At 41.2% G+C, this 14,541-nt stretch overlaps 1 protein-coding gene across 2 annotated transcripts; it reads left to right on the plus strand.

The window, feature by feature from the left end:
* The first annotated feature begins 1,696 nt into the window (after positions 1–1,696).
* nrbp1 (nuclear receptor binding protein 1) lies at positions 1,697–10,162 on the plus strand. Of its 2 annotated transcripts, XM_026142584.2 has the most exons (19): positions 1,701–1,940; positions 2,046–2,232; positions 2,479–2,737; positions 2,832–2,954; positions 4,473–4,574; positions 4,685–4,774; positions 4,880–4,920; positions 5,073–5,167; positions 5,250–5,333; positions 5,421–5,479; positions 5,697–5,795; positions 5,873–6,005; positions 6,510–6,600; positions 6,770–6,820; positions 7,090–7,225; positions 7,401–7,454; positions 7,564–7,627; positions 8,328–8,383; positions 8,471–10,162. In XM_026142584.2, the coding sequence occupies exons 3-19, from the start codon at positions 2,507–2,509 to the stop codon at positions 8,564–8,566; spliced, it is 1,605 nt and encodes a 534-aa protein (XP_025998369.1). In that variant the 5' UTR covers positions 1,701–1,940; positions 2,046–2,232; positions 2,479–2,506; the 3' UTR covers positions 8,567–10,162. The 2 variants fall into 2 exon arrangements, with proteins under 2 accessions (XP_025998368.1, XP_025998369.1); XM_026142583.2 differs by having other exon boundaries at positions 1,697–2,232.
* Positions 10,163–14,541: the final 4,379 nt, after the last annotated feature.

Here is a 14,541-nt window from a genome sequence, read left to right on the forward strand (position 1 = left end):
TGAACTTCAGCAGGTCATTGTCAGCATGGTAAATCAGTTAGTTACACAGGTGTACCTAACAAAGTGGCCAGTGAGTGTAATTAAATTTACATACATCCAGCCAATGGGCAGTGAGGAAGAATTATTCTGGAATATTTCTGTGAATTTAGAGTTCACATTTTTTGTAACTTTATCTTACCTTGAAACCACAAAATATTAAAAATGCAGCATAATACTACACAAATATCTACATATCGACAGAAAAGGCTGTTATACTATCTATAAATAAATATTTAATGCAGACTCTACAATATTTTGGATTTAATACCTTTACACAAACCTAATTATGTACAACACAAAGTCAAAAGTCAGGAGGTAAACATTTTCAATTAAAAAACAAATTAAGTGGTGTGTTCTGCTTGAATTTGGACTCAATTTAAACCCAGTTTAATTCAACATTAGTCGTGTAGACTGAAAAGACACCTAGCGGTAAAACAAACGCAATAACACTGACTTCACAAAGACAACCATTCACCGGCATTCACTATTCAGTTGGCCTACATGTCTGTCAGTCAATGCCCATAACAAATACAAAAAGGAAGGCCGTTAAACACTGGTTGCCAGGTCTGAGAGAAACACGCGTTCCCCCCCAGTCCTTTAATAAGATAAGATAAGAGATAAGATAGAACTTTATTAATCCCTCGGGTGGGTTCCTCTGGGAAATTCGACTTCCAAAAAAAGCACAGCAACGACCAAAGTTACAGTTACAGAACTGTTATATATACACACACACACACACACACACACACACACACACACACACACACACACACACACACACGCACACACACACACACACACACACACATATATAAATACAGAGACAAATATAAATAAAATATACAAAGGGGATAAATAGAATAAATAGGAATAAAAAATAAAAATACAAGTGAATTGCACATTTCAAGTATTGAGTCTATTGCACTGTTGACTATTTACAAAAAGTATTGCACAAGGTACTATTTACAAAAAGTATTGCACAAGATAACGAAGCATTATGACATTCATGCCTTCTAAATCTTCTTCTTCATTTGTGGCTCCCTTTACATGAATAAATCAAACTGATTATGTTTAACTGTCTTAAAATTATCAGGTAAAATGATGGCCTACCAAATCAAATATTGCAAATTTGACTTATTTATCATTTTGACTTTTGGATACAAATACTTAACTTCTTGCTGGATATTTTCTGACCATTCTCTGTAAACCCCAGAGGTAGCTGATTTGGAAAATCCCAGCAGATCCTGAAAACACTCACTTAAACAGTCTCTTAAATCCCCTTCTCCCCATTCTGATGCTCAATTTTAACTTGATGATAATGATAAAGACTTATTGCTAATCAGCCCAAAAGCTGTACTGTACCAAGTGTGACACAAAAAAATTATGTTTAGGGGGAAATTCATTTTTCACACGTCCCGTTTTTGTTTTTCCTTTAGTAAATCATCACTTAAAAGACTATGTTTTCCCCTTTTTTGTGTAATTTTGTCTGCTATTAAAATCAGCTTGATTTTTTTAACAGTGAAGTGGGATAAATGTACAAGAAGAAGGCAACACCGTGTAAGTTACGTGGGAACGATCTGAACTCCCGAGAAGGGGGATTCAAAGCATTGTATCTGGCAACCCACAACGGCTTTGACGTGCCCGAGCTCGTAGTGCAGTGTGCATCTGGAAGTTGTCGCCATCATATCTGGCTAAATGTTAACCTAGCTCTCAAGTCAGTTAGCCACTGTGTTCGAGGATATAACGATAATGGTACGGTTAGCCTGCCCGTGCTTCCTGTGCTGAGCTCCTGTGATGGTCGTGATGCTTTAATCAACACTTAGGACTGTGGTGCTGTGACGTTTACTCGCACTACCAGCGGCTGTTGTCAGAGCTCACATTAGCAAGAGTCTTGAGAAGAGGTAAGGGGCGGAGGACTGCTCCGACTGACGAGGTCTAGCAAGTACAAACAGCGACAGACGTTTAATGTCAGAGTTAGTAAAGTAAAGGTTCTGGGTGTCTCGTAGACTCTTCGTTAGCTGTGTCTGCTGTCGTTGAAGTTCGCAACGTAGCTCCGCAAAGCTAGCTGCAACTCCGCCGAGAAACATTGAAGATTCGCAGCTGACAGAGCTAAACCTCCGGCCCGGATTGCTCTTCGGCGACGGGAGTCTGTTAAACTGGAGCTGGCATCGTCTCATCTCCCATCTATAACATGTATGTCCATGTGTTTGTGCTCATAATTGTGACTTATTGTGGCCTTTCCCGTTGGAGCTAACTTCCTTTTGCAAAGTCTCCACGGTGACTCTTCACCTGCAGCTAGATTAGCCGGCTACAGCCACCACGTAGTTACATGTTGTTGCCTTGCTAGCTTTCTAATAACAGTCGTACAGCCCCAGCAGATGAGAAATGACATGTAGTGTGGCGTTTATATTCCGGTGGGTCATTTTGTGTGTCCTGCAGCGGGCTGCTGGGCCTCACAACCGGGAAGATGTCTGAGGGGGAGAGCAAGCAGGCCCCGGACACTGTCCAGGAAGTGAAGCCGGAGTCCGCGGCCGCTGCACCCACAGGTCAAGGTGTGTCATCCGTGTCTCCGCCGGTGTCCATGGTGACCCAGCCTCCTGCTACTGCTGCCACGGAGGATGAGGAAGAGGAGAGTGAGGATGAGTCAGAGATTTTGGAGGAGAGCCCCTGTGGACGCTGGCAGAAACGCAGAGAAGAGGTAGGGAGGGGGGGCAGTTTTTTTTTTCTCCACAAACTTAACTTGGATAAACACCTGGTGCATTATTTATGTATTTATTTTTACTCCCCTAAAGGTGAATCAGCGCAATGTGCCTGGGATTGATAATGCTTACTTGGCCATGGACACAGAAGAAGGAGTCGAGGTGGTGTGGAATGAGGTCATGTTCTCGGAAAGAAAGAATTTCAAACTGCAAGAGGTGGGTGCAGAGCGAGGCCGGTGTGGTAAAATACAGCTAAAGCACAGGGTGACTGTGCATGTAACCACGATTGACCTATATGTAGTGATGGTGCAGGTCTCTGTCACCTTACTCGACAGAAGCCTGTGCATTTTTCTGCTTTCTGTACTGCTTTTTGGCAATCTCATAAACAAAACTGATATTTAAACTTGATTGATGGCCAAAACCTCTTTTGTATATGCAGGAAAAACCACAGTTATGGTCAGTTATATGATTGTTGGAACTAACAGCATACTTGGAAGCAACAAAACAGCCTAACAATGGTTTTAAGGCTTTTTTTTAATGGGATTTGTTGCTCTCTTTTCTGTAATACTGCTGCTTTTTTCCTCTTTGGTTTTAAGCTCCTTAGGCAAGTTGTTGGACTCATTGTGACCAGAACCCATAGCAGAGTTCACGCTGTACCCGTGTAGTTGCAGAAACAAATCAGAAATTTGGAAGGGAGGGAGTGTGTGGACTACAAGAACAGAACAGTACAATCTGATTCAAACTTGCTGTCTAAAAAGATTTCAGTGCTGGTTGATTTGGCGACACCTGGAGTCAGTGGTGGAAACAGCAATGACAGTTTTATGCTACAGGTCACAAAATTATGGGCAGCAAATCAAATTCTTGTTTAACTAAAAAAGTCAGAAAGAATTCGGACTTTGTCCATCGTGATATGAGGAGCTATGATTGATTGATTTGGTTACCTTTCTGGAAAAGTGAAGAAGTGCACGCCGTCTTCTTCCAGCCTACTTTGGATTCTCCTTCCTGTTGTGCCAAAAAGTGATTTATGGTAATTCCCAAAAAAGGATTGTGGCAAAACTATCTCAAACATACCTCTCATGAGTGATATTAAGTCATTTTGAGCCACAAAGAGCATTGCTATTACAAGGTAGATGCTGCAATTGTTTTTGGTTTTTTTTGGCAAAGTGACTGTTATATAAATGTCTTTTTCAAGAGACATTTGGCCGAGAGGGCAGTGGAAATTGTAACAAATATAACATCAAAGTTCTATAAAGATATTTTAAGGGCCAAAAAAGGAGTAGATTGATTATAATGTAGGTACAGCACGTTAGGATACTCACCAAACATGTCATTTCTTTATTTTATATCTAACTCCTTCATAAAATGCAGTTCAACATATTTGAAATCACATTTTAGCAGACAATCTCGCCTCTGCAATATTTGTCGCAATGATCCATCTGATTCAAAGCGTTTGTTTATGTTTTTTTAAAATACCTTGAGGAACAAGATTTTTAGATTCTCTCATTCTAATTTTGTCTCCAGGGGTGGATTTAGTCCAAGATAATTAACACTGTGGAATTTGCATATTAACCTTTTGGTTAATAGGCATACTGTCCAAACATGCTAAGAAGATTTGGATCTTAATATTGTTTAGACTCTGTTTGACTCTTTAACTTGTCTGCAGTAAAACAAGAACATATGGGATTTTTCATTTATGAGTAAAGTGTTTCATTTTTTTTCTTGTTTTTACCAAAGGAAAAAGTCAAAGCCGTGTTTGACAATTTGATCCAGCTGGAGCATTTGAACATTGTGAAGTTCCATAAGTACTGGGCAGATGTCAAAGAAAACAGAGCGAGGGTAGGAGTTTGTTTCATCGTTTTATTCTTTGATCATTTCATCAAATGATATAAACACAGGCACAATGGCCTGGATTCTTATTTGAATTCAACATTGTCTTTTGTCTGCAGGTTATTTTCATCACTGAATACATGTCCTCAGGAAGCCTCAAACAGTTTTTGAAGAAGACAAAAAAGAACCACAAGACAATGAATGAAAAGGTGGGTGGATTTTGAAATGTTGATACATTTGAGAGATCAAACACAGTTAATTAAAAATCATGTTTAAAGATATTAACTTCTCTGTTTGTTGTTCTTATCTGACAGGCCTGGAAGCGCTGGTGCACACAGATCCTCTCTGCTCTCAGGTTGGTGTTCTCTGTCACAGTATTTGTGTGGTGTGGCACTGACATGATTCACTGCTACACTAATATGAGATACATTTATTACAGCTTTATTAGGTTAGCTATGGTACAAAGGTCCTGGTTTTTATTTTTGACCACTGTTTGCTATTCTCCAGTTACCTGCACTCATGTGAACCTCCCATCATTCATGGCAACCTCACCTGTGACACCATCTTCATCCAGCACAATGGCCTCATCAAAATTGGCTCAGGTGGGTTCCACGGATCGTTTAAAGCAGTTTGGTTTGGTTTCTGTGTTGAAGATGTTCACTGTTATTTTCTTTTTTTCTTCAGTTGCTCCTGACACTATCAATAACCATGTGAAAACCTGCCGAGAAGAGCAGAAGAGCCTTCACTTTTTTGCTCCAGAATATGGAGGTGAGGTCCTCTGGGTGTATCGTTTTATGCTGCTGAGGTGTGCAGTTGTGTTTCTGTGATACTGATTAGGCTTCCGTCTGCTTTCAGCTGTTGCCAATGTTACCACAGCTGTGGATATCTATTCCTTTGGAATGTGCGCCTTAGAGGTGAGGCGATGCCTTTTTCTGCTCCTAGCTGTTAGTCACCTGCTCTGTTGTTACTGTGGTAATATGAGCGCAGTTTGCCTGAAGACCAAAAGCAGTGAATGCTCAACCTGTTATTTCTGTCTTAAAAATCCTTCTTTTGTACCATAACAGCGACTGTTGTTGACTGAAGGCTCCTGTTTATTTCATGAATCTCTCCTTTGTCCATTCACTTGCTCAGATGGCTGTGTTGGAAATCCAAAGTAACGGAGATTCGTCCTATGTGTCCCAAGAAGCCATAAACAGTGCCATTCAGTCCTTAGAGGACCCGCTGCAACGGGTGAGCGAGGAGCAAGCAAGCATCTAAAGTTCTCGTGGCTGTTTGGAAGAGAGATTTATAACCTGCGTGTGTTTCAGGAGTTTATCCAGAAGTGTCTGGAGGTCGACCCCAGTAAGCGACCCACAGCCAAGGAGCTGCTGTTTCACCAGGCCTTGTTTGAGGTGCCCTTACTGAAGCTGCTGGCTGCACACTGCATTGTCAGCCACCAGCGTGAGTCAAAGCACGCGCGCACACACACACACACACACACACACACGGACGGACGGACGGAAAATCTGATCCTTTATAAACACATACTTTCACTTTAATAATGCACTTGATTCCCTGTTCTTCAAGCTTGCTGTTTTGGCAGCATCGACTGGGCATTCTGCTCAGCAGAGCCCCAATAAAACACTAACACACCTACCAAATATCTATACTTAGACTTTATTGCAGTAACATAAGCAGTTTGAAATAATGTCCGCAGCTTTTAAAGGACAAATAGTCAATATTTTTTAAAACCATAAATAAGTGAGATGGAACAGGTTAGCAGTTACAGTCATTATGACTCTTCCATCGTATGCCAAAATACTTTGTTATGCAATCTGCAGGCACAAAGACTTGAAGACTTAAGCACAGTCACACAAATTGCCTGTAATGTTGTTCTTATTTTGGAAAACTAACTATCATTGATCGGTGTTTTTCTTTAATAGTGATCTTCTCTGTTTACCTCAGACATGATTCCTGAAAATGCTTTAGAAGAGATGACAAAGAACATGGACCCTAACCTGGTTATCGTTGAGGGCAAAGAGGGGATTCAGATGAAGTAAGTCTGAGTGTAAATGTAGGAAATGTAAATTGTGGAGATTTGATGATTTCTGTGATTTGATCATCTTTAGTTTATCATCATTGCCTTTCATTAAGTCCTACTATGTCTAAAGTTTTCTGACTGTTTAATTACTGGAGTGGAAATAATAGTCTTTCTTTTGCTCCAGGCTTTCCCAGTTTCCTGCTCTTGAGCTGGACAAATTTCTGGAAGATGTAAGGTAAGAGAACAGCTGGAAATGCAAATGCAGTTTTTAACACATTTGCAGTTGGTTATAAATTTTCTCACTTTAAAGCTTGGATCAGTTGGCAAAATCGGCTAAGGAAAGTGAAATGAGAGTTGTTTCCGCTGCACTGAAATCAAAAACAGGAAGCTGTGGTTGTGTTTGTTGTGTGTTCAGTAAAAGCTTTTTTGGATGCATTGAGCAATGTGCAACTGCCACATTTTAACTAAAGCTGTGGTGGCTTACATTTGACGTTGATTTAACAGGAATGGAATCTACCCTCTGACTGCATTTGGGGTCCCCTGTCCTCAGCAACCCCAGCAGGAGGCTGTGAAGTCACCCATAGTTCCCCCATCGGTCAAAACCCCGACCCCTGAACCCGCAGAGCTTGAGACAAGGAAGGTAAGAGCAGAAAGCACTACTCTACATAGATTTTAATACCATAAAAATAAAATGATAATGCACGGCTGTTGTCTTTATCAGCATTTTCCTTTATAAATAATAATAATAAAAACTTGAAATCATTTTAATCCCAACCTGTCAATGCATTAAACAGTTTTCCTTTTGGTCCTTGAAGGTCCTTCAGATGCAGTGTAATATTGAGCCTGTTGACGAGGGCACGAAACATCACGTAAGTCACAGCTCTGCCAACCTGCTGAGTGATGAAGTAACGACATCTGTACTACATGTGAACGTGCTTTGTTAGAACTCTGAATGGACTGCTTTCATTCTACTTTCAGCTGACCTTGCTGTTGAAACTTGAGGATAAACTGAACAGGCACTTGAGCTGTGATTTGTTACCAAGTGAGTGTCTTGTTTTGAGAATAATATTTCACCATGCTTTCATTTTTGCATGCCTTTCACAAGTGAGAAAATGGTTTTAAATGCTTTTTCAAGGGAGCACAGGTTTGCTGTAGAGGTTTAACTCAAAGCAGAGAACTTAAAGATATACTAATGATACTACGATTTAGAAACCCCCTCCCCCCCAAAAAATACTTAAATACACACTATCTCAAAGAATATTGCTACGATCTGCTGCTGATATTTGTTGCATTGCTACCCTTACATTGCACTCATAAGCAGTGCTGGGTAATGTTGCTTTTAAAAGTAACTTTATACGTCACACTATTAAAAGTCATCCGATATGTTACAGTGTTGCCCACTAAAAATAAACACCCCTTTTCAGTTAGCTTGCGCAAGTTGGTTATGTTGTCCAGTCTGTTCGGCCTGCTCTGCATTCACTTCTTAGTGTGGGCCGTGGCCCCCTTGTGGGCTTTGTAGGTAGTGCAGGTGGACTATTTTAAGCTGCACATAGGTACCTCTTAAGCGATGAAATGCTTATTTGAAAAAGTAACTAAATATCTAATTTGAGTGCTGTAACCTGTGACTTTGGCACTGATCATTTCTCAGGTGATGCAACTGTTACAAACGATAGGACAGGACAAAGTAGGCATCTAAATGCTTTGTAACCCTATCACTATTTAAATATTGTGTTTTTGTTCAGATGAGAACGTGCAGGAGCTAGCTGTGGAGCTCGTTCAGCTGGGGTTTATCAGTGAGGTGAGGTTTTATCCGTGAAGTTACCACATACTGCTATCAGAGAACAATTAGAAAGATTACTTTGAGCTCACTGCCTTTTCATTTCAGGGCGATCAGCCTCGACTCGCATCTGTTCTCGAAGAGGCCTTCTCTAAGTTTTACAGCCGGAATGGTTCGCTCAATCCGGTGACTGTTTCCTCATAGCCGAGGAGTCGCCAGGCCTTCTTTCAGCCTTCCTCATCCATTTACAGCGGGACTAGCTTTTGCTTCACCTCCGAGTTGCAGGAAAGCCTTTGCGAGGACAGAGGAGGAAGCCTTGGTCTGACTGCAGATCCCACAGCCTGTTCTTGTATCTTCTAGTGGGAAAAGCTGCCACTAAGTGGTTGTTGCTTTAGATCACTTTGTTTTCCCACCAAATACAGCCATCTGCTTCTCTATTAAGAGGAAATCCTAGTTGCAATGGAAAATACAAATGTTTTCACAGTTTGGCCTATTTCTTTCAGTTCTGAAGTAGTGAAGAAATGTTAGAGGTAAGCAAGAAAATAAAAAAGGGGGTGGTAAAAGTATTTTCCTTAAGTCAGTGTTAAAATTGTATTTTAAACATTTTTTCACTTTACACTGTTTAATAGTTGTCTGTATGGAAAAACTTTGTCTTGTGTGTGAGTGTGTGTGTGTGTGTGTGTGTGTGTGTGTGTGTGTGTGAGAGAGATGGTAATGTAGGGTTAAATCTGGTTGTCTGGTCCTTTAAACTGTGTCCTGAGCAGTGAGTGAGGAATCATCGTATCTTGTATCACTTCTGGAAGGCTGAATCGCATCAAGCGAGTATCAGTTTTACTTTACAGATCTGAAATTGTGCAACATATTCATGAAATGCAGCTGAAAAACAATCGAAAGAGCTACAGATAAAAAAATATTCAAAAGATCAAACTATTTATTTGTGTTACATCTTTTTCTCAGTGTGTATTGTACTTCAATTCCAGCACTAAGGCCGGTGGGTGTTTGAATGTATGCTTTTACTTGCCCTTTTTCTTTAAAATCACACACTTATTTATCACAACAAAAAGGTGGCACCGCTTCACTGCGGTCCAGCTACTATAAAGTAGGGAATTGCAGCACTTATGAGTCGGGGTTAGGTTAATGAAAAGTCTATAGGTGACATTTTACAAACAGGGTGTTTGTTCGCTCCATGTGGGCTTCCTCTAGTGTTTTAAGCATGTGATGGATGATCATCATTGAGGTTGGTGAATGCATGTATGCTTTTCCATGCCTAAATGGAAACCGATGCATGCGGTAGACTTGCTTCTGGAGTTTGTTTAGGTTTTTTTTTTTTGTTTTTTTTTTTTAAGATTTACTCTGATAATGTACCATGTAGAGACTTGTGTCAGCTTAGGCCTATCAACCTTTAGCTCGAGTAGCTCTGACATAGGTTTCCTTCATGGATACCGGAGCTAAAATCTTTTGAGAAGTTCAGCTAATTGGCTCAGACCGCTCTTTATCTGTTAAGTGTCTGGGGATCTCTCTGCTAGTTTGCACATTTCTGTATCCTGTTGGGAGATGTCCTGTGGCTTGTTTCTCGTGTACACCAACCGGAAGTTAAGATTTAGAGATTGAAATTCAGTCGGTGATCCAGTCTCGGTGTCTCCATGCTGTGACAGGGCCTGTTACTGTGAGAGACGAGTGTGGCGCTGCCTGGCATGCTTGTAAACATCTTGTGCACTGTATGCTGGACACTGCTCTGTCTCTGCATTACCCTCTTTTTTCACTTCCTGAAATAAAAAAAATTACACTGTCAGCACTTAATGATATTGTTGTGTGGCATCTTCTTTTTATCAATAACAAACAGATCAACTAATAAGCAAATAATAGAAAAATCATCATTCTTATTTGTGCTCAGACCAGAGTTAAAGTTATCTGCCTTGGTCTTTCCATGGGGACTCAACAGTGCTTCCTACCCAACCTCCTTAAAATCTGGTTTATTTGCATAATTTTGGCATATCTCATGAAGTCCTATCACACTATTCCAAGTTACAGGCCCTTGAAGTATATGATAGATGGATGGAATGTAATACTTTATAAATCGCCTTGGTTTTTTTCTGCATTTTTGAACTCTCATTACTTCTACATTCCCAGAGAACTAAAAATCAGCTCTGTTTAAAAACTCCCACTGAATCAATTTTACAACCACTCCAAGGGTCACAATCTCCAGTCCAGTAGGGTTTTTTTTTTGCTTGTCTTTTTAAAAAGATTTTTATTCTGTGATCAACTTTAAGCATGTACACAACAGAGATGATTTAAATGATAATAATAATAATAATAATTAAAGCTGCAAGCAGCGTTATGAGGGCCCTCGCACCCCCGGCACGTCGAGCCACTGCCAACACCTCAAACCGGCACGTCCGATGTGATGTCACATTGATGGATTTCATGCTTTTAATCACCAGCTAACATTTCATCTTATTCAACCAGGATTATAGTCATGCCACTAGGTGGCGCTCTAACCATTATTGACAAATAGCATAACAAACATTTCCAAGCTCGAGTCTCATCACACCTGCGACCTTTGGGAGAGATTGGACATTGTGTTTTTTAGTGACAGCAGATTACTGCTTTTTGCGAGTGATTGAAACTCTACGTGCCGCCATGACCACCCCGTTTCCCTGAACGGAAAAAGCTTCGCAATTTAACATCACAAAGGTCTTTAGATTCTACACACTGAAGAATGCTTCAATATGATGAAATCCCTTGGAGGAGTTCGTCAAAGTATGAGGCCTGAAAAGGGGGGAAAATGTCATCAAAATTACACATTAATTTTAAAATGGCTGACTTCCTGTTGGATTTGGGATATTGCTCCAAGAGACTTTTTTGTACATCTTGATATCTTACACAAGCTTACCAAGTGTCAGACTCATAGATGAAACACAGAGCAGGGGCTGATGTTTTGAAATATTGTAGGGGGCGCTGTGGAGCCATTTTGCGCTATTCAAGGAAAATGGTTACATAACAACAATGCCTTCATCCATTTGGAGGTGTGTGCCAAATTTCAAGCCTCTATAAACTTTCCAAGCCCCTCAAAAGCCACTTCATCTTTCATGATGAACCGCGTTGCCACCAGGGTGCGCCGTTCAGTTTAAAGTCACAATTTTTGCACTGAAGCATCACGAGGGACTGATGGTGATATTCACCGCTTTTGAGGTGGCCACGATGAACCTGTGAAAATCAGTACAACAAAGTTAAAGCCATGACATTTCCTGTTGCCACTAGGTGGCGCTGTCCGTATTTCCGACAATGGGCACATCAATCTGTTCAGGGCGGGTCTGACATCATGCCTGTAAAGTCTGGTACTGATCAGACTGGATTTCATTGAGTTATACTAATTTGTTTCTTCATGGCGTGACATCAAAGTTCGCCATGCTGCTGGGGTCACACCCTTTCGCGAAAACTCACAGTTTTCACTGTAACCCAAGACCAACTCCTTAAGGCTTTCCTGGAGAAATTTGAGGCTGCAGATGTCACCCATCACTATACTGTACCCCAAAGTGTAAAACATGACATTTCCTGTTCCCACTAGGTGGCGCTGTCCTTCATGTCAAATATGGCAGTTGAAATATGTTCAGGGGTGGAGCCTTATCATATGTGTTCACTTTGGTCAAGGTCAGAAAATGTATGACAAAATGAGAGGCAATAAGATTTTCATGGCGAGTCATCGAAATTCGCCATGGCGCCACGGCCTCATAGTATTGTGAAAACTCAAAAGCTCCGCAATTTAACATGGCACAAGGGTGTAGTTGACACTGTCCAAATTTGAAGGTTATGAAATGAAACCCCAAGGAGGAGTTCGCAAAAGTTCGAGGCATGGAAATGGCAAAATTACAGCCAAAATGTCACCTTCTCTTCCAAATGGCGGACTTCCTGTTGGGTTTAGGACATTGCCATAATAGACTTTTTTGTTCGACTCTGAACATTATATAGGTGTACCGACTTTCAAACATGTAGGTCATACCCATACCGGGGGCTCGCGTTTTTCATTTTTCTAGGTGGCGCTACTGAGCTAATTTTCCCTGGCCATGTCTGAGAACATTAAAATACGTAAATTTTCACCAGACCTGACGCGTGTGCAAAATTTCATGAGTTTTCGAGCATGTTTAGGCCCTCAAACGGCCAATTCATTTGCCGAAATAATAATAATAATAATAATTAAAGCTGCAAGCAGCGTTATGAGGGCCCTCGCACCCCCGGCGCGTCGAGCCACGCCCAACACCTAAAACCAGCACGTCCGATCGATGTCACATTGATGAAATTCATGCATTTAACCACCAGCTAACATTTCAACTCATTCATTCATGATTAGCTAGTCGTTCCACTAGGTGGCACTCTAACCATTATGTACAAATGGCATAACAAACATTTCCGAACTCGAGTCTCATTATGCCTGCGACCTTTGGGTGAGATTGGACATTGTGTTTTTGAGTAACAGCAGATTACTGCGTTTTGGCGAGTGATTGAGAGTCTACGTGCCGCCATAACCACCCCGTTTCCCTGAACGTAAAAAGCTTCGCAATTTAACAACACAAAGGTCTTTGGATTCCACACACTGAAGAATAGTGCAATCTGATGAAATCCCTTGGAGGAGTTCGGCAAAGAACGATGCCTGAAAAGAGGGGAAAATGTTGCCAAAATTGCACATTAATTTTAAAATGGCTGACTTCCTGTTGGATTTGGGATATTGCTCCAAGAGACTTTTTTGTACATCTTGATATCTCCTATAAGCTTACCAGGTTTCAGACTCATACATAAAACACAGAGCAGGGGCTGTGGTTTTGAAATTTTGTAGGGGGCGCTGTGGAGCCATTTTGGGATATTCAATGAAAATGATCACATAACAACAAAGCCTTAACCACATTGGAGGTGTGCGCCAAATTTCAAGACTTTTTAAACTTTCCAAGCCCCTCAAAAGCCACTTCATCTTTCATGGTGAACCGCGTTGCCACCAGGGTGCGGCGTTCAGTTTAAAGTCACAATTTTTGCACTGAAGCATCACAAGGGACTGATGGTGATATTCACCGCTTTTGAGGTGGCCACGATGAACCTGTGAAAATCAGTACAACAAAATTAAAGCCATGACATTTCCTGTTCCCACTAGGTGGCGCTGTCCGTATTCCCGACAATGGGCACATCAATCTGTTCAGGGCGGGTCTGTCATCATGCCTGTAAAGTCTGGTACTGATCAGACTGGATTTCATTGAGTTATACTAATTTGTTTCTTCATGGCGTGACATCAAAGTTCGCCATGCTGCTGGGGTCACACCCTTTTGCGAAAAGTCACAGTTTTCACTGTAACCCAAGACCAACTCCTTAAGGGTTTTCTGGAGAAATTTGAGGCTGCAGATGTCACCCATCACTATACTGTACCCCAAAGTGTAAAACATGACATTTCCTGTTCCCACTAGGTGGCGCTGTCCTTGATGTAAAATATGGCAGTTGAAATATGTTTAGGGGTGGAGCCTTATCATATGTGTTCACTTTGGTCAAGGTCAGAAAATGTATGACAAAATGAGAGGCAATAAGATTTTCATGGCGAGTCATCGAAATTCGCCATGGCGCCACGGTCTCATAGTATTGTGAAAACTCAAAAGCTCCGCAATTTAACATGGCACAAGGGTGTAGTTGACACTGTCCAAATTTGAAGGTTATGAAATGAAACCCCAAGGAGGAGTTCGCAAAAGTTCGAGGCATGGAAATGGCAAAATTAGAGCCAAAATGTCACCTTCTCTTCCAAATGGCGGACTTCCTGTTGGGTTTGCGTCAATGGGCCCACAGACTTTTTTGTTCGTCTTGGCATGATACACATGTGTGCCAAATTTCATACATGTAGCTCAAACGATGTGGTCGTAGGGCTGCATTTAACAAGGCATAGGTGGCGCTGTAGAGCCATTTCCCAGTGCTCATATGTAAAACCATTAAAATACAAAATTTTTCACCAGACCTGGCATGTGTGCAAAATTTCATGAGTTTTTGAGCATGTTTAGGCCCTCAAAAAGGCCCTTGTTTGGGGTGAATAATAATAATAATAATAATAATAATAATAATAATAAGAAACGGAGCAGATACAATAGGGCCTTCGCACTCTCGGTGCTCGGGCCCTAATTAAAGCTGCAAGCAGCGTTATGAGGGCCCTCGCA

The sequence above is a fragment of the Astatotilapia calliptera genome, chromosome 15, assembly GCF_964374335.1.
Source record: "Astatotilapia calliptera chromosome 15, fAstCal68.1, whole genome shotgun sequence".
Taxonomy (NCBI): Eukaryota; Metazoa; Chordata; class Actinopteri; order Cichliformes; family Cichlidae; genus Astatotilapia; species Astatotilapia calliptera.